This window comes from Cajanus cajan, chromosome 6 (genome assembly GCF_000230855.2).
Source record: "Cajanus cajan strain Asha chromosome 6, NIPB_CcT2T_4, whole genome shotgun sequence".
Lineage (NCBI taxonomy): Eukaryota > Viridiplantae > Streptophyta > Magnoliopsida > Fabales > Fabaceae > Cajanus > Cajanus cajan.
In genome coordinates, this window is record NC_138522.1 from 54,909,053 (window position 1) to 54,929,517 (window position 20,465).

Consider the following 20,465-nt stretch of genomic DNA (forward strand, 5'->3'; position numbering starts at 1 on the left):
ATTTGATAAATTGATTGATAAATTTAAAATTAATAAAATATATATATATATATATATATATATATATATATTTATTTATTTATATTTCAAGTTGATCATTTCATTAAAAATAACATCCTTAGTTTTAATAGTTAAAAGTATTTTATTTTAATTATTATGGACTAAAAATAAAATTTATAAAGTTACATAAAATGTTCTTTGATACAAATTAAAGATGTTAGTTTTGTGCTAGAGAGAGAGAGAGTGATTAATTTGATTCACTCTGCTAGTTTTGTGCTCTAGTTGATAGTTGCTAGCAACTGTTTTGGCATTTTGGAGGTAGGAACTCGCAAATGAAAGTGAGGGTTGTGTGCAGAAAAATTTACGACTACGTACGCTATGATCTCAAAGAAATCGCTTTCCCTTCGTCTTTGCCTGACCCTCCCAACATCAAAAAGCGCCGCAAATTGACCTGGGACGAGCGTATCTGGGTATGCCCCTTTTCACTAATGCTTATGCCTTTTCCGTGTAATCCTTTTTGCGCTTTAACTCAATTGAATACACTTTTACCTTCAAAACGCCATGCCTGTTAGTAATCATTAGGGGAAAATCTTCAATTCTGTGGTTCACATGCTTTTATAGTTTATTATCGATGTTGTTTTTTGATAAAGGTGTAAATTGGAGATATTGAACTTTAATTAATTGAAGGGATGTCACTTGCCACTTGGCTATTAGTAATTTACATTGTGCTGAAACATTCAATCTTCAGGTTTTGAAGAGAGCTTCCAGGCTTTATGCTGCAAGCTGGGTTCGTGACATTGGTCCTGATCTTCGGCCAGATGATTATAAGAAGGATGAAATGACTGTTGAAACAGATGGAGAAAAGAAAACAACTAAAGGAAAAGAACCCTCAACATTGGAGGATCTGGGTACTGTCTTTTTCTCTAGTTTAATATCATTATGCTGTTTGACAATTGAAATTAATGGCTATCTATTCACTTGTCAGAATTAAGGTTGTTATGGTCAGAGTACAATGATGCTTGTCACCGTGAATTTTTGAAGATTAGTTGTGATATACCTATACTCTTTGGTGTTTACTCATGTAGTTGTGTGAATTACTTGGTCAAAAGAAAGCAATTAGGATGCTGCTGAATATCGAGTCAAAAATGCTTCGGAAAAAAACTCATGATGAACATGAACAATTAGTCAAAGACTTTTTCACCATGTAGAATGCCACCCCTTGCGTATTCAGTATTAAGTAGAATTTTCTGTTCTTTCTATTTTTTGCCATTCATAATCAGCCTCTCCTTTCTTTTTTATTTTTAGTTTGCCTGCCATCCTTTTTTTTCGGTTATGATTTCCTACCATTGCTTTGAATGAGTTTGTGAAGGTGATTTTGACTTTTGACCAAGCATATGCTTCTTCTTTTTTACTGGAAAATTTACAGCTGTAGCTGCTAGAGGCGGAATGGAGACTCTCAGACCTGCTTTGCAGCGTGTGTACATGACCAGAGCCTCTGCATACAGAGATGCTCTTAAAAGTTTCATTGAAGGGTACCAAGAGGGAGTTCAGCAAGTAATGGAAAAGAAGGAAGATTCCAAAACTCAAGGAGATGCTGATCTACCAAAAAAATCAAGTTGAACTTACTTGTAGTTGTAGGAGGCAGGGTGTTATTTTTTTTTCTTGCAGACCCACTAGTCATTTAGACTCAGGCACGAAGATTTGCAGAAATTAGTGACAGTCATCTTGAGTTAAAGAGTTTTAGTGTACATTGCACTGAACAGATATTATCAAGTATTCCAAAATAAGTGCATTTTGGATTTTGGATACTAAATATCCGGTGGTAGTTCTGAATTTTGTTTTTGCAAATTTCGTTTCCAAGTTTTTAATTTTGTGTGCTTGTTGGTGATATTAGTGGTATGTTTATTTTGCAAATGGTAGCATCAGCATATGTTGGTGCCAGGTTGTTTAACAGCTACAGGAATGATGTATTATCTATTATTATTTATATTTCCCTTAAAGATACAGTTTGAATAATTGCTGGTGACACAGGACTCTTATTAGTTCCACAATCTCAAAGCTACATACTGAATTTCATGTCTTTATTTGAGGACAGATGAATGCAGGTGAAACTTAATAATAATTGCAAATTTAACAATTTGCAAGTAATCACGTCAAATTATGATTTCAAAATTTTACAATTTGTGAGTAATCACTTGAAGTTATGATTTCAACTTCTTATAACTTGTGGTTGAGCTTGGTCACATCTATCCTGTGGAAGACTCTTGGGTAGGGTGGTGGTGGTGGAGTTCTTTAATTTGATCCTCCCCATTTCTTCTTAAGGATTCTTAGAAAAATAATCACTACACGCATTTCATTCATTTAAATGTCACTATTGCATTTTTTTGTTCACTTGGAGATATGTGAATGCATTTGCTAAAAGATTATATAAGGCGAGCTTTCCATATGATTGTTTCCGGGTTGGATCATATTGTATCCTTGGATAATGCTATATAGTGGGGATCATGTTATCATTTCTTCTAGGTAGAATTACTCTGGCATCCTACAAGATTTTCATGCAACAGGTGGGAGGAATTATCAGTATGATGCAATCAGTTAGCCCTTCTACTGCGGGATGCCATTATTTATTTATTTATTTGAAAATGTATGTGGCAGACAAATTGGGTCATGAGATGCCAGGTTGAATAGTTTTGGCTTCATTGTGGAGATTGAGATGACCGAAAAGACTTGCATTATGTGTGAAAGATAAGACAAAATTAAGGCCCCACAATATTATTTACTCCATCTTTCGAGTGATAAGCCTGCTATATTGGTCCGTTTCCTTATGAAGATTGCATCTACAGTCTTGGTCTGAATTATGGAGGAATAGTTCTTACTATTTCCGGTAAGAGTCATGCGTTTATCTTTATTGTAACATTATAGGTAGGGATTATATTCTCAGTCTTGCCTCATAGCTAAAGTTTGCTAGGAATCTTTTGAAGTACATTTTGGATCAGCTGTATTATGACATTGAGGGTTATAATCTACACAGTTGACATATATTTTGCTATTCTGCAGTGAGAATCAATTTGTCAGGATAATGCTGATGAGCTTTTCAATTTTTTTTTGTGTAGATGAGCTTTTCATTTGAAAGGATGCAGGAAGGAGCGCTTCTTTATGATTAACTAATTTTGTTTTTGGTAGGACATATGTTGAAACCTGATGCTGAGGTTACTGAGATGCAAAGCGAGATTGCTGATATAAATACGGTGCTTTATTCTTCAAGAAGAAATCTCATTCCCATTGGTGTTCTTTATTCTAAGGATGTCAGGTGGCATAAGAGATACACATATAGTATTTCTCCCCTATTTTTTCATTTAATGTCATCTTTATTGTATTACTATTGATGTATAACTGTATCACATCTGCAGGTCAAAGCCTTTCATTTCTTTGATTGGCCATTATGTGTAGGCCAATGATAAACACCACACAATCTGAGGTGCCTCCCACTTGCAGAGCCATTTAGCCATTGAGAGAGAGATTGGACGCCTTCTCAAGAAGGAGCTCAATGGGCCTCTTGTGCAAATCTTTATGGGCCCCTAATAATCACATGACTCACTATTTGATTACTCATAAAGGTATTCTGCACTCTGTCGTTCTTTTGCACAATTATTTTGCATTAACTTGTATGAAACTTGTATCGATCACGCTGATTGAAAGCTAAAATGATTTTTTGAAGCCACTATTTAAACACAGTGTTCTCTTCTCTCTTAATCTAGACCCTCAAAAAGTTGAATTATTCTGTTTTTTCTTCCTCTTGAGAGACAAGGGCAAGCACTTGTACTCGTGTTTTGGTAATTCTTTGTGATGAATCATATGATCAACAGCACTTCTCTGACGGGGTCACATCCTCATTTCCTCAACCCCTGCTTGTCATCTATACAAGCTGTTAATTGTACGACAGCTAAAACATCAGTCAGTGAATCTGTCTTTCTTCACCTGATAATACCTCAAGTGTTGTACTCGAAATTTGGAATTCTTATCCACCTTGGATCCGTGTCACCTTAGCCTTTAACCGGAGGGGATAGGGATATAATAAAAGGCACAAGAAAATAACATGTGCAACGTGTACTAGGCGGAGTTTTAGACTTTAAATAGAGAGGTTCAGTGGTGGAAATCAATCAACTCAAGTGGACCAAAGCTATTTCACTCATTGCCCCCTCCCCGTTATTAGAGAACCTAGAAGTTGTGAAATACACAATTTATAATTTATAGCACACTTAAACAGCATTCAATGTGAACCGTACTTCATTGCCTTGAGTGATGTACTGTTTTACTTGCTTGCTTTTTATGGATATCCTTGTCTCCTTTTTAGTTTATGGTCTTTATTCTCCATGTTCGCACCCATCTTTGTTTAAACATTTTACCCTAGTCAGTTACGTTGTGAACGTTTTCTCTTCCCCTTTTATTTCATTGCGTGTAGTTTATTGTTTGCGAAAACTTACAACTGCACACAACAGACCATGACAAACAGGTCTGTCCACAACCGGGAGGGGGGACCATGGCCTGTTGACATGCCCAAATTTATTCTTGTCTTCAGCTTACTCGTTTTTACTTGGTTTTCATCCGCATGTTAAAACGCTCATGAGGAGCAGCTTGTCATTACAGAAATAAATGCATCAGAGCTGAAAATTTGCATGGAAGCAAAATTTAAAATATTAGGTCTTATCCCCCCGGGAATGATCACACAAAGTGCTGTAGGCTGTAGTCTGTACTCTGTAGCAGCAAATCTATATTTGTATATGTAATAATAATATGGATTTGGCTTCTCCAAAATAAGAAAGAGTAGTATAAGTAATTTTAGTGGTTGATGATATTGATACAATCATAATTTGTTATGCATATATATGTAATATTCACTAATGATTCATCTTCCGAAAATTTTGTCCGATATATATTCTGACAATGTATATCAAGTAATAATTTAAATATAATTTTTTTTTAATGTATTCGTTATATTTTTCGAAGGATGTAGAATCATTCTTGCATTTTACATACATGCTTACTTTGATATCCAAAAAAAAAAACATACATGCCTACTTTAAAATAGCAGGATTCGTATAATATATATTGAGATGTGTGTCACCACTAGCCAGATGTGGAAGTGAGTAGCATGTGGTTTGTGTTGCTTAATTAGAGGAGTGGGCTTATGTCTTTGGCTGTGTTATCTATCAAGTCAAGTCAAGTCCACCCACTCACCCACCCATCATACCCACCAATGTCAAATAGCAGCACACCATCATTCAGTGGCACCATACCTTACCTCCCACGTAAATATGATGGCCCTTGTGAAAAATCTTAAGGCAGAATCCCAACAGTAGCAAATTGATTCCTCATTTCTGATTTCCAATGGCTTAAAATTCTCCATTTAGCACTGGGATGACGTCACCTAGCTCTCTAAGTGGGCCCATCAAAGCTCTCCATACCCTTACCTTACCCTCTGAATCTGCCCTCTGGCTGCAGTCTCTTTTCTTTTCCCATCACTACTCTTCACCTTCGGGTTTACTCATTGCTACACTTTTGGTGTGAAAGTTTGGTAAGAAAATCAGGGATTTGGTTTCTTTTTCTCCCTTCTAGTTTTTCTATCATATCTCTTTCTGCCTCTCCTCCTTCATTTCCCTTTCCCTTTCCCTTTTAGGCAGGGTTTGAGGGGGGAACCTGACAAGTGGGCTAATTGGATCAATTATGAGATGTCTCATCCACCTATCTTTGTCCTTGATGATTGCTCTTCTGGCTGACATCCTGTTGCAATCACGGATCGACACATTATGTTAATTCCTACTTTGTTTTTCACTACAGTTGAAAGCATTTTAAATAGTTAAGACACATACACACCCCATAAAAAGTAAGATGTGCCGTTGATTTTAATAAAGAAAAATGAGAGGAATGAATATATATAATTCTTTTCAAACACTTATTGTCGTTATCACATCACTGGTTTTCTTGTGCATGTTTTATTTTTTCTGCACGTATTGAGTGTTAAACTAATGGTTGCGTTGATGTACAATATTGCCACTATACCTCCGACCAAGGGTTTTCCTGAAGACTCGCTCGTTAGCAACTTAATTAATACATTTTATTATGGTTAATGTAGTGTCATTAAAAAAACGAGGTATAAAAGTCCAGGCAGAAACTTTTGTACGTGAAAAATTATGTAAAAAATTGTGTAAAAGAATCGATTGAACTGTTTCCCGGATACCAAAAGATATACGAATCAAGTAATCCCTTAAATTCAGGATCCTGAAGTGGGATAAATTTCTTGAGTGTGACTTGAATAAACGATAATTAGAATAACTTTATCACAATGGAAAGGTTAACATAGTTAGTTGACTTCCATGTCTTACCAGATTTATTGAGTTTGCTTTAGAAAAGTTTTGGATCGGCTTCTCAACAATGGAAAGGTAACCCACGGCATTCGTTATGTTTAATGATGGAACTCAATTACAAGGCATTTAAGGCCCACAAACAAGGATGTTCGTTCGTTGAAAGAGATTAATTATAATTTGATCTTGTCATTCTTCCAATTATGTGTCTATTGGTATTGGTAGACCCACACAGACAACATGCAAAGTGGGCCAAAAAAGAAATGATATTTACCCAATAAATCCTGTTCCATGGTCCATGGCTAATCTATATACTGGGGGAAATGGTTTTGCATTCCTTCCCAACCTTTCATCACTCAATTGTAGAGAGAGAAAGAACGTGTATCCGATTAAAAAAGAGAATGAAGGCAACTCTGTCGGGGTAAAAGGAAACCAACATTTTTCCATCGATATTAGTATCAATTCAATGAATTGAAGACATTCGTAATCAAACCCCATGACTCAAATTAAGCGGAGATACTCGAAATGAATTCATGAACTCTACTCCATTTATATTTACTATTTAGTTTTTGTATAATGTATTGGTTTCCCCTTTCACCTTTTTTAATATTATTATATTAGAAGAGATAAAAAAAAAAAAAAAAAAAAAAAAAAAGTCCCATCTGAGCTTAGTTGTTAATTAATAGGGTGGAGCGACAGGGAACAAGAAGATCCGATAAAAGGAATAAAGAAGGCATTTCCATTTGCATGCATCTCCCTAATTGAAGACAAGAAAGATCCTCTATAATCTTCAACGTCAACCTAAATATACTAGTTATAATAAAGAAGGGTTGCTGTGAGGGGTCGGTGTTAATGACCTAGGGTCATTGACTAAAATTAATTAAGGGCATGTATACCTTAACCCTGAAGCTGGAAAGGGAAAAGAAAAAAAGAAGAAAAAAAGAGAGGAGAATCTAATAAAGAGAGAGGGCATTTCTAGTATGGTTGTTGTTGATGTAGCATGTGATGGCGAGGGTGAGGGTTTGAAGAAGAATATGGAGAGAAAGAGTAAGAGCATTGTGGGGTGGAGTTTTGGGAATCATGATGAGGTTGAGGTTGAGGTTGGCATTCCATGTTCACCCCAAACAGCCTGAGCACCCTCCCACTTGAAGCCGCTGTGGTTTCCTTCTGTCCTTGGGCTTGGGCTTGGGCTTGGGACCCTCCACCTGTTCCAATTACAACACGTGCACATGCCCACGCTTTCATCAATTTTTAACCAACAAAAACATTTCAAGAATCATGTGTAGGTTAATGTTAATGCAAAGCATGAAAGAGAGAAAATATATATACCTAGAGAGTGAGAGTGAGGATAGGAGGGTGGGGTTTGGCGAGGGGTGGAGGAGATGAAGAAGCGGTGAGGGTGGATGCGGTGTCTGTGAAACAAAACGACGTCGCCAGCGTTGAGGCGTTTGTCCTTGACGTAACGGCTCCATCCTTTGGTCAAAACGTAACTCTGGCTACTGTTCCAATAAGAGTAACGGAATCGCCAGCACTTACCGGACTCGTCTTCGAAACTCAGCAAGAGGCCCTTCGAGGACGACTCTAGCGGGAAGTGCTTCTCCGCGTGCTGCTTGGGGATCACCAGCCTGTTCAGCTTCCCCACGTCGCTCGGCGTCAGAGCCTTCTCGAACATCGCTTCTTTCTCCTCTTCCTGCTCCGCCGCCACCACCTCCTCCTTGTTCAGGTTGAAACGCGGACTGTTAGAATCGGCCACCCACGTGGCGGCTTGCTGCTGCTGCTGCTGCTGGTGGTTCCAGCACGAGTACTGGTTTATGGACATTGCTATTGTGTGATGAGTATGACTATGGATTCATTTGATGCGGAAGCTAAGGGAAGAGAATCACTCACTCACTCATTCACTGCAATAGCAAAGAGAGAAATAGAGAGAGAGAGAGAGAGAGAGCAGTGCAGGTGAGTACGAGAGTAGTTTAAGGTTATGTAATAGGTGCCACTGCCAAGTGCCAAGTGCCAAGTGCGTTACTATATCAACACATCAAAAATTATTAAATAAGACAACTCTCTTCTGCTCTCGCATCTTTTCTTCTTTACTTACTTTTTAAATTACCCCTAATTTAATTAAACATTTTGACTTTTTATCTATTCGTACACTCAAAAGTTTTAATGCAGTCAACAGTCATAAATATTATTTTTTAGTAATTACTTTCTTTAAAACCTAATTACTTTTTTATATTAATTACATTCTTTCTTACTATTATTATTATCATTACGAATAAATTTAAATCATAAATTTTTCTAGATGTTATTATTAAATCAAGAAAGACTCATTAAATGATATAAACAGTCTATAGAATTTGTGATTTTTGATAAATTTTAGCTAATAATATAAAAAATACTAGAGATACAATGTTAGAAAAAGGGTTAAACTACTATGACCAGTCTAATGGTGTGAGGTTGAGATAATATATATAAGATTGTAATTTTAAATCTTGTCATTTTTATGAATAAAAAAAATGTTAATATTATTTTTTTATTATTTACTTGCTTTGTCTCAAAATAATTGTCAATTTTAAATATTTTACATAAGTTAAGAAAAAACATTCTAAATATTTTACACAAATCAAGAAAATATAATAAATAAATGATAAAAAATGATAATCTTAAAAAATAAATCTTATTTAATTTTATATAAATAATAAATAGAGGAGAGAATATATATATATAAGTGAAAAAAATTAATACAAAAGTTGAAATGACAAATAATTTGAAATAATTTTTTTATGACAATTATTTTGGAAAGAGGAGTGTATAGACTATATTTTAAATTTTAAATACCATTTTTTATTGCACAAAAATTATATATTTAATGGTGTGTTTGTTTATTTTTTGGGTGAATGGTGTGTTTGTTTATTTGTTTATGCGTGAACTTGGTAATGGGATGATAATGAGAGAGTGATGAGTTGGGAAAAGGTGTATGGGTTGTAATAAGTGAGATTTTAAAAATGAAAAAAATAATGAATTGGACCGAAGATGTTTGTTTATTGTTTAGGAGGAGAGGTGGTGTAATTACTAATGAGGGATATCCCATTCCCATGTTAGTAACAAATCAAGTGATGGGGCCCTTTTCTCTTCAACCCTAGCTCTCACTCTAAAGTCTAAACACTCGTATCATAATTTGCTTCATTCATTCCCAATCTGTCAATGCCATTCATGCCACTTTATTTCCACACCCAATTTCCATTTCTCATTTTTCCCCCTCTCAATTTCATCACAAAACAAGTCTTTAATGTTATTAATTATTATTATAATTATAAAAGAAAGTAAAATTATTGGAAAAAATGTAACTATTTTCCAAAGTATTATATATGGAGAGGAAAAAAAAAGCTATTGATTTCAAGTGATATCAAAATTGGTTATCTTAAACAAAATCACGGATTCAAATAAAGATTTATAATAAAAAAGAAAGACTTTATAAAAAATGATCAATTAATTTTTTTTATTGAAATTAACCATCATTAAAATTAATAGTTACTTGATATTAATAACACGACTCTTAAAAAAAAAAACAAATATTTTATTTTATCATTAAATATAATAAATTATTAATTGATTTCTTTTATAATAATAATAATAAAAATAATAATAATAATAATTATTATTATTATTATTTCCAGCTTTGATCTAATCAATAGTATCATCCAAACCTTATTAATTTGTGATTTAAATATAATGCAAATTTACAAGCATATATCCTACATTAAATCCCCCAGGCCCCCTTCTTATTTTGACCAAAACAATATGTTATTTAATAATGGAGGAAAAAATGTCACTTGTTAGGACAATCTGTTGGTATATAATTTTTGTCTACTTAAAATTTATTAGTTAACATTTAAATTTTGTTATTCTACATTAAAAATAAATATATATTAATTATTTTTTATACTAATAAAATTGTTTTATAGTATGATTTATTTTATATGGTTGATATAGAGCTCCAATATTTAAAATAATAATATATTTTTAAATTAATTGATGTTAATTGTTGGTTGAATTATTAGAATATGACATTTTGTTTTTTTGTATGTTTGTTTGCTCTGTGCCTAGAAATTCTGGTATGAATCAAGGAAAAAAACTAACGTAGAGTGGTCCACGTTCGTCCTGCACAAGATGTATTGAATCTGTATGATGGACATGTATATGAATGTAAGTGTATATAGCTCTGATTCATTTCAAGTCTTCTCGAAATGTATTGTGTTCAGGATAATGAAAGAATAGTATTTTCGTCACGTGCATGACTTCATTATTGGTGTGTTTGGCCATTCCTGGTTTTCAAATTAAGCAGCTTATCAAAATGAATGCGTCACAGACAGACAGGGAAGAAAGAAAACAACACAAACAAACAAGGCATGGGAGGTCTAAAATTTCAACAGATGCCTTCTTTCCAATAATTAAGCAGAGTAATCAGATTTTATTTGTCCAATATTAGAGAACACACAAAACACTACCAACTCGTGTTTCAATCCCCACCTCTCTCGTACGATAAATCATTATATCACTTCATTCTACATTATTTTAATTAGTCTTCATTATATGTTGTTTTTCTTGAAAGTAAGTTTCAATTAATTTTATTTTATTAATAATATATATTTTTAAAATATCTCTTTTTTAATGTATAACCTTTTAATTGTGTTATTTATTTTAACATTTATATCATGATCTTTAAGAAGAATATTATAGAAATAGTAAAGTTTAATATAGATAATTAATTTTTTAATACGTGTAAAATTAGGTTTTTTTTTTAATTTGTAATACAAAACAGAAAGAGTATCTGATAATATTTCTCCTCTGGTACACATTAAATAATTAATCATCAAGCGCAAACACACACTCTGGCTTTACTTATTATCTGGTCCTATCGTTGTCTACCCATCCTTTTATTTGTTTATCTATTGTTGCATTCCATATATAATAATTTCTTTACTTAGATTATGTCTTTCTATGAGTTGGAGACAAAACCCACCTCAGTTTCCAGGTAGATTCAGTCACCCTTTTCTGTCCTACAAAAGGTTGGACTCATTTGTTTAGTTTAAATATGCATATTTGCATGTTGGGGCCACAACCATAATAATAAAAGTTGTTGAATTTATGTAGACTTATAATGAGGATAGGATAAATGATCAGTAATCTCACTAAATTATTTTTAAAAAAATAATAGTTAATTTTAATTTTACATGAAGTGATGTCTTATCTTAATTTAAGTTTTTTTTAAAACTAAAAATATATTTTCATTTTTTAATATTATCGATTCTCTCAATATCATCAGGGATATATATATATATATATAAAATCTAAAATTAAAAATCTATTACACACGTTAAAAGAGAGAAAAAAAACGCGATTTTTTTTTTTTTTTTTTACATTAGCTTAAATGTGAAATTAGGTTTTACAGAATCGGAAAATTAATGAATGCACACTTGTAAATGCTGGCTGTCATGTCAGGAAACCTAACTTAGATGAGAGGGTCATAAAAGAAGAAATGCATGGCGCGTACAATTAATTCCTTGAAGAAAACATGAAGATATCAGCTTATATATGTAAATAGCGAAACCTGACATATTTTATTTTATTAGGTACCACAAATGATTAATGAAGTTGTTGGTTGGCTAAGTGCAGGATTCCTTGACCATGAAGAAATAAAGATAGAGAACTGGGTTCGGTGAGAATCTGCCATGATATATATATATATATATATAGATATATAATTTGCTGTATATGGAAATATCTCAATTGTTTATTTCAGGGGGTCACTGGGGCACGAGGCAACCCCGCTGTATATTTTAACTAGTAATATGCATTGAAGATAACGTACAAATTATCACTAAAACTAGTGAATAAGTTTTCTAGCTAAAAGTAGCGAAATAAGTGAATCAATTAAAATGTTTAGTTATTAGTGACTTGATGAGTGTAAAATTACATTAAAATACATAGAAGAAGGAATTACAGTATGATAGTAAAGATAAAATAAAAAAAAAGCACGTAGAATTAAGTACAAACGCTACATGAAGTAAGCTTGAAATTTTTTTATAAGCTATAATATAATAAATAAAAATAAAATTTAAAAAAATAATATTTTTAATCTTTACATTTTGTTAAATATGATCAAAGTGTCTATTTTCGTATTGATGAATTTGATCTTCAAATTTAAGAATTCATCACTTTTTTCTTTAATTATGAGAAACTAAATTCACATTTTTATTTAAGTTGAACATCAAATTTATCAATATAAAATTATATATAAATATAAAGACTTTAATCATGTTTGAGTAAAATATAAAAACTAAAATCATTTTTTTTTCGTTTTAGATCGAATTTAGTCAAATAATTTTTTAAGTTAGTCAAATAAGTTAAAATATAATTTAAATGTATTGTGAAACATACTCTTTTAACATATTATTAATTTTATATACATACAAAACTTTATCGAACATGAGTTATAAAATAAAATATAGAACATATTATTTAATTAATAAGGTAATAATTAACTATCGTATTGATTCTTTTAAATAAATAAAAAAAGACATTAATTTTTTTTCCCACCAGGTAAAGTCGATTATATACGACTACAAATTAATAATAGTATCAATATATATATATATATATATATATATATGTTCGATATTTTTGTATTGAATATCTTCTAATTAATTCTGGGTATTCTTCATCCTTCAAGTAATATCTCGTAATAAGGTTTTGCAATATTACCTATATTGTAAATTAACAGCGATAATATAATTGAGATGGTGACTAAAGTCTTGGTCTTTCTTTTAGCAATAAATTACATGGGGACATGTTCTGAACTTGGCCTTGCTAGCTACCCAGCATCTTTATATATATACATGGCTGGAATTTGTGTCTTTTGTTTTAATTTATTAAAAGCAAGTGAGCATGGTTTCGTGAGAGAGATGCTATGATTGGTTTAACTAAATATTTTGTCTTATGCACGAGATCAGAGAGACTGTTCCAGATTGTTATAGTTCACACTGTAGCAGTAATAATACAATATCCAAAACCAACTTGTTAACAAAAGGCCAAGAACAATGTACGCAATCTATTATCTTGATTCGCATCCTACAATTGAGTTTATCGTATAAAGACATTAATAAACTACTCAATTATATATATATAAACACACCTTGTGCTTGATTATATCAGAATAATTAGCACACTTGTCAACACTTAATTAACATTCAATTTATTCTTTATTAACTGGTTTGAATTGACACAAATTTTGTTATAACACACACATGCACAACCCTTAGACAAGTTCAGATTAATTGTTCAACTTTCTGTCTTGAGACTCCCCTAGAATATGCCAGTAGGTAAAGGGTTAATTAAGTGGGCCAATTGGAGTGCACCTCACTTTGGAAGTTATCACATTAATCATTATAAATATAGTAATATGTTTGCATGTGGCTCTATTAAAGTTGAAAATAGTACAAGAATGCCAAATGCATCATTTATATATTGTGTCGCTATATCTCCATTTAAATCATTATATATAATGTGGTAAAACAGGTTGTTGAAAGGTATATATATATATATACAATCAAGTCAAATACCAGTAAGTCCGTGCCAAAGTTCAATAACTTTCCCTCAAACAATTCAAATTTTCTGCATTTGTTCCTTCAAGATCTCTAATTTAATGGGGACCCCAGTCCTTGAGTCTATACTTATTTGTCTTATATATATACACCATTAGTATTTAACATATTGTACAAATTACTCAAATTTCTTACCATTTAACCTAATGAGTTTATGTACCGTTTGATAACAGAAAAATAGTACTCTCTTACACTCATATAAAGTGGTCAATATGGCAGATTTCCATTGCATAGATTGGGACCAAAGTGGGGCTAATCTTTTCATTATCTTTGACATTAATAGCTAGTCGATCTTATCCTTTTGAATAGTTCTCGGAAATTAATAGTTGGACTTAATTTAACCAGCAACATATGTAGAATTTAATTTATTAAGGTGACTGTATGGAGGAAAAATGACTAATATATATAGAAATATACCAAATAATATGTAGTTCATGTAATGTGTCAAGTCCGCGAGAAAAGCAAAGTAGAAAACATAAGGTTAGAGTGCAGTTTAGCACGCCAAATGACAGGCCTAAAACACAGGCAGAGTTGAAAGAGACGATTCACAGGGTTGATAATTACCCATAATTAAGAACATTGAACCAAGGAATATACCATCCATATAAACGCTGTTATCAGAATGCGTTTCATCATGCAAGATTTTGTCTATATTATATTTGTGGTAGGGTCAAATTCCTCTTGATAATCCCTTGTGATGTTTGATTATGATACTTACCTATTATTTGGCTTATCAAAAAGATCATTAATCATTGATAACAGCATTCAATTGTAGGCATGCAAGTCTAATCTTGTAGTGCATGATGTCATATATATTTATGCCGGCATAATAACACTACACCGACTCCTTTCTTTTTTCTCTCTCTCTCTCCCTTAATTTTTTTAACGTGTAGTTGTAATAACCCCTTTAGATAAACGAAGGATCAGTGTAAGACATACATAAGTATTAATTTTAAATCTTACAAAAATTTGTTAGTATTAAACAATGATTCGTTCGATTGACCTCTCATTTGAAGTAAACAAAATGAACCTATGATAAAATAAATGATTAATTTCTCTCGATAATAAGGTAGGCACGCAAGTGTACGTTATGTGATGAATCTAAAGAAGGGATGAATAATATCTGGCATGATGGAATCAGTGGCTATACACTAATGCAAAACATAGGCTATATATACAGCAAGAAACCAACTTACATAAATATGTATAATAATCTGTTGAATGAATTAAATATACACCAGTAACAATTTCCCAAGCAATAAGTGTATCAGAAGCAGAAGCAACCTCAAAAGATTAAAGAAGCTCACAACTTCTCTCACCACAAATTATATAGAGAGTTTAGAAGCTATTTATTTTCATTTTTTTAATTCTTATATATATATTGTTCCGGCCACGGGGTGCACTAGGGTTTTTTTCTAGGTCAAACCGCAAAGCCAGAGCATTCAAAAGTGTAAATCTGTCGTCCTAGCTCTAGGGTTTTGGGTTTTATACTTTTGTGTTTATGGGCTTCGTGGACCCCGCGATTTTCGGGATTCTCCTTAACCGCTCTTATCCTGAAGCCAGGGGAGTGAGTGGTTGTTAGTCAAATCGGTATTTTCCCAAGAATGCCTTTACAAGAGGACCTATCGGGAAAAAGGCGTATCCCCTCTCGGGTGCATGTAATTTGGCGTTATAGCCGAGTCGCCAAACCCCGTGACGGTCCAGTCGGGAGTTAGACGAGTAGAAGGTCCAGTCGGGTCTTTGCCTAGACAATGTGCTAGTCGGGTTTTTACCTAGACGATGTGCTAGTCGGTTTTTTGCCTAGACGATGTGCTAGTCGGTTTTTTGCCTAGACGATGTGCTAGTCGAATTACGACCTGGACGGTCCATATATAATTCATTGAATATTCCAGCATGCATATGAGATTTGAAATTAGTCTAGTCACTTAATATGTTGCACCTTAAGTTTGGATGACGAAATTCATTACACCTCTAAAATTTTAATTAAAGTTTATCAGAATAGAAATTGATCCTGAATCATAGATTTTATATTTGAAATATACAAAAGGCATAACATAGAATTTGAATTTTACTATTTAAATGTAAAACTAAAATTAATTATAAATTTCACAATAAAGTTTATATAATATAAAAAATGGTAATTAAAAAATCTAAATATAATATAATCATTTGAACTAACGGTGTAATGTAATGGAAATTGAAAAGAAGAAAAAAGAACTTGTTTTAATTTTTTTCATCCCAGGAAATGATGTTTAGTCAAAAATAGAAAAACAGTAATGTAAACCCCCACATTTAGACAAACACACAGAATAAAATAGTGTGAGCAGAGAAAAGGCCACGTCACCTGTTTTTATGAATTAATTTTCTCACCCGTCAGAAGGCATGCGGGGTGGGCTTTGGCCCACAACGTCAATGTGTAAATGAACGTGGGCCCACACCCTTCCCAGATTTGTCAAAGCCTCTTTATTCTTTTTTATGACTGGCAAACGCTTGGAGCATTTCTTTCTCTGCTTGTGTTGTGTTGTGTGGTGTGAAAACTGCAACAAAAAGAGTTGCAGGTAAACGCCACGTGCTACGTGATTCGTGTAGGTCTGAAGTAGTGGGGGGTGGATCTAGACTTGGGACCATTCCGCAATTTTGACTTACGTACAGGGCCCAATAGCATGGTCCACTTGGCCCTAACTAATCCTGCCATTCCTTGTTTTTCACTTTTCATTTTACTCTCCTGGGAGAGGGATAGAAAATGATGTCACCACAATACCTTTTGCTTGTTGCTTAACATTTTTATTTTATATTTTTGATACAACACATGTCTAACCCATAATTGTTTAATTAGTTTCCTATCTTATAAAGAATCAAGATAGTGAAGTGAGACGCTAGGCATTGTTAATTAGATGGATGAATGCATAGTTTTATTTAACACAAAAGAATTAAGAATGTGACAAATCAATCCATCACCAACATCACTCTGAAGATAAGATCATAAGTGGTTTGATTAAGACATGTACACTAATCTTACGAGGATACAACAGATTACAAAGACCTACCCATTAAGAATATATACAGCATTTTAATTGTTCATGTACATTGAATCAGACTCCTAAATTATATTCTGATATAGTCAATGTCAAAATCTTATCCACTCATGTACGACCGTTCAAACCCTTGATAAATGTAAAAGATACTTGATAGTTAACGTGAATATCAAAAGAAAAATGTGAAAAAGGGTTCTTCACTAAAAGTTTCAACGAGTACTCCTATGAAAACTTGTTCAGGTCGAGTCAAAGGGATTATTTTACGAAAGTTAAACTTGGGCAATGAGGATTGTGTTGGTGATTACCACACAAAAAACCACTACGGACTTTGATAGCCGAATTGGCACCTAGCCTTTCAAGGAAATTGATATTCGCTTCTGAAGAAGTTAAGCCCGGTATCAATTAAAATTTTAAGGGCATATTTCTATAACTTTTTATTAATTACTCATAAAATAAAAACAAACAAGAAGGATAAATAAAATAAAATTTTGTAAAAATTTGATCATGTTAAATTATTCATAATATAATTTTTTAGTTTATGTATAAGTTAATTTTAGCTTATAATAAAATTTATTTATTTTAAAAAAATCTTATAAAAATACTTTTAAAAAAGTTTATTCAAGCAAACTTTAAATGTATAGCATAAGAATTGTGAAAAATGTTGACATATATAAATATAAAATTTATATTTTAGTTAAGAGAATTTAAAAGTACTTTTACTTTTAAAAGCAATATTTTATTTTTCAATTTTGTATATTGAAAATTCTAAGTATGCATTAAAAGTAGTAAAGTTCCTAAAAAAATCCACTTTTAAACAAAGACTCTTAAAAATATTTTTTACAATATAATTATTATAATTTGCACGAAGATAATTGATATGAATACTTAATTAATTGAGATTTTTTTGTGTATTGATAAATGATAAAAGATTTCATATAAGCCTGAATTAGTTTTGAAATTAAATTTGGGACAATTTATTATTTTCCCTTTTACTACAATATGATGTTTTTGTGTTAAATTACTTCAATTATTTAATATGTCAAATGTATATTAATTTTTAATTGTCAACTTTAAAATATTGTGTATATCATATTGTAAAAATAATAAATATTTAAGAGAAAAAAGGTTGTGCATTATCAATGTAAAATAGTTTTATGTGATCATAAAATATCATGTATAACATGTTTTGATTTTTAACAATCATCTTCAAATTCATACCAATTGAAACATTGTGATTTTCTAATTATTGGCTTTGTAGAAATAATTGTGTATCTGGTGTTTTAGGATGTGTTATGAGACTCTAAGAGTTAGGAGTCTAGTTAGTGGGTCTCTGACTAGAGGTTCAGTTAACCATGAGAAAGGAATGTATATAAGGTTTCTATTTAGGACTAAGTTTCATATGTTCATGTCTTTCAGAACCTTAGAGAGAGAGAAAATCTAAAGAGGAACTCTGACTTAAAGCTTTCTTCTTCTCTTTTTCCCTCTAGGTTCCTTTAATGCGTGAGATTCATAGTTGTGGTATGTGTACTTGAAACTTGAGCCAAAAATCAAAGTGGGCTTGGTGTAGAGCTTCCTCAAAGCTCATAGTTCTTCTCTCCCTCTTCCTCACTTCTTTAACTCTATGACTCGAAATCGAGATAAGGAAAGTTATGATTGATTATGAATGAAACAATTGAATTGCATGTTACTAATTCTGATCATGGGTGAATGTACAAATGATTTTTCTTTATTGAATGGTGAAATGGGGGTTTGGTTGTTCTTGGGGTTACTAAAATGAATTGGATGATCTGAATTGAATTTGTCGTTGCATGTTAGGATTATGGTGCACAATGAATTTTGAGAAGGTATAAGTGTGAACTGTTGAGTTGCATGCATTTATTGTAGAATGAGTTTATTAGGTTTGCAATGGGGAAGATGGTTGTTGGATTGTTGTTCTCAAGTTTCGATTATGAAGGTTTATGGGTTTGCTCGCTCAGAGCGTCCATGGGGGTCACTTGAAGTGAGCGAGTGTGACTAGGTCAAGGGTGGTCTTTGACTTGGCTCGCTCAAAATGAATTATGATTGCTTAGAGCGAGTTTTAGTGACTCAAAGCAAGGACTTATTCGCTTAGAGTGAGTGAAGGTGAAAGTTTAGGGGTGGTCCTTGACTTTGATTGCTTAAAGTGAATTATGAGTGCTTTGAGCGAGTTTTGTTGCTTAGAGTGAGGATGATGTTGCTTGAAGTGACCAGATCGAGGCTTCTAGGGGTGACCTCTGTCTGACCTCTCTCGAAGCGAAATTACATTGCTTAGAGTGAGGATTGGGGGCACTTGAATCGCCTAGTCCCTTCTTTGTTTTATAAGATGGATGTTTTATGAAGTTAGAATGGAGGTTAATTTAACACATTATATGTTGATGATACATTGATTTGGGATAATGTACGATGATCAATTTCTATTGAGGACTAAATATTGTTGTATGGTGAACATAAATAGAAATGCTTGAGTATATTGCATGGTTTAGGATTTAGGGTTTAGTATATGGAAGACATTAAGTTAGAAAAGTAGTCATACTAGTATGTTTTTGAAATCTAACTTACCGTTGTGTGTTTTCCATGTGGTATGGATTGCAATAGTCATAATTTTCATGGGAGAGTAGGACAGGGTTAGCTGGAGAGAGCTAGTGGAGTTGTTGGTGGGCCATGTTTTGATTGGCGATGTAGTTGATGACTACTTTTATAGTTGTATAGTTGTGCTTGATCGACATTTTTAAGTTATATAATTTACTTTTCTGGATTACTGTGTATATATGTATACACTTGTTTTATACTTGTATAGTTGATTTATTTTTTATATGCATGTTATATATGTATATTGTTTATTTGTTTGAAGTAAATGTATGACATATAACATGTTAATAGTTCTGCTACTATTTGAGGATTCCACGAACAATAATTTTTAATTAGTACGTAGTGTAACCTTGATCATTAAACTCGATATTTAACCATGTATCACTTATTAAGATGTAAAAAGAAAAAAAATGAATCTTTTAGGGATTATGTCTTATCATGTTTGAGTACTTATTAATAAGTATATAAAAAAATGTGAGGAATTGAGACCACCAGCCTATTATGATCTTGCACTACAAGTAAAATGCAAATTTTCGACGGATTGTTGTCAGTATAGGTAATACAAATTAATTCATTTAAGTCATTCTCAACTATACAATCTCATACTTATACTATCTTTGGATCCCTTTCATTTCGGTATATCCGGACCGTTATAAAAATATAATAATATATATAATAATTATATTACCCATAATAATTATTATATTATATTTAATTATTATTTATTTATATATATACACTTACTTTTATAATTAACGATCTACTTTATTATAAATTTAAAATTTAAATAATAATTTATATAT

At 32.3% G+C, this 20,465-nt stretch overlaps 2 protein-coding genes across 2 annotated transcripts; one reads left to right on the forward strand and one right to left on the reverse strand.

Annotated features, from left to right (window-relative positions):
• Positions 1 to 224: 224 nt before the first annotated feature.
• EMB2735 (embryo defective 2735) lies at positions 225 to 2,026 on the forward strand. The gene is made up of 3 exons (XM_020378301.3): positions 225 to 470; positions 749 to 908; positions 1,427 to 2,026. Exons 1-3 carry the CDS (start codon positions 333 to 335, stop codon positions 1,618 to 1,620), a joined length of 492 nt encoding a protein of 163 aa, XP_020233890.1. The 5' UTR covers positions 225 to 332; the 3' UTR covers positions 1,621 to 2,026.
• A 5,052-nt stretch (positions 2,027 to 7,078) lies between these two features.
• Positions 7,079 to 8,384, reverse strand: LOC109813998 (B3 domain-containing protein At2g36080). Its single transcript, XM_020378310.3, has 2 exons — positions 7,692 to 8,384; positions 7,079 to 7,567 (listed from the first exon to the last, which is right to left on the reverse strand). The coding sequence occupies exons 1-2, from the start codon at positions 8,179 to 8,181 to the stop codon at positions 7,338 to 7,340; spliced, it is 720 nt and encodes a 239-aa protein (XP_020233899.2). The 5' UTR covers positions 8,182 to 8,384; the 3' UTR covers positions 7,079 to 7,337.
• Positions 8,385 to 20,465: the final 12,081 nt, after the last annotated feature.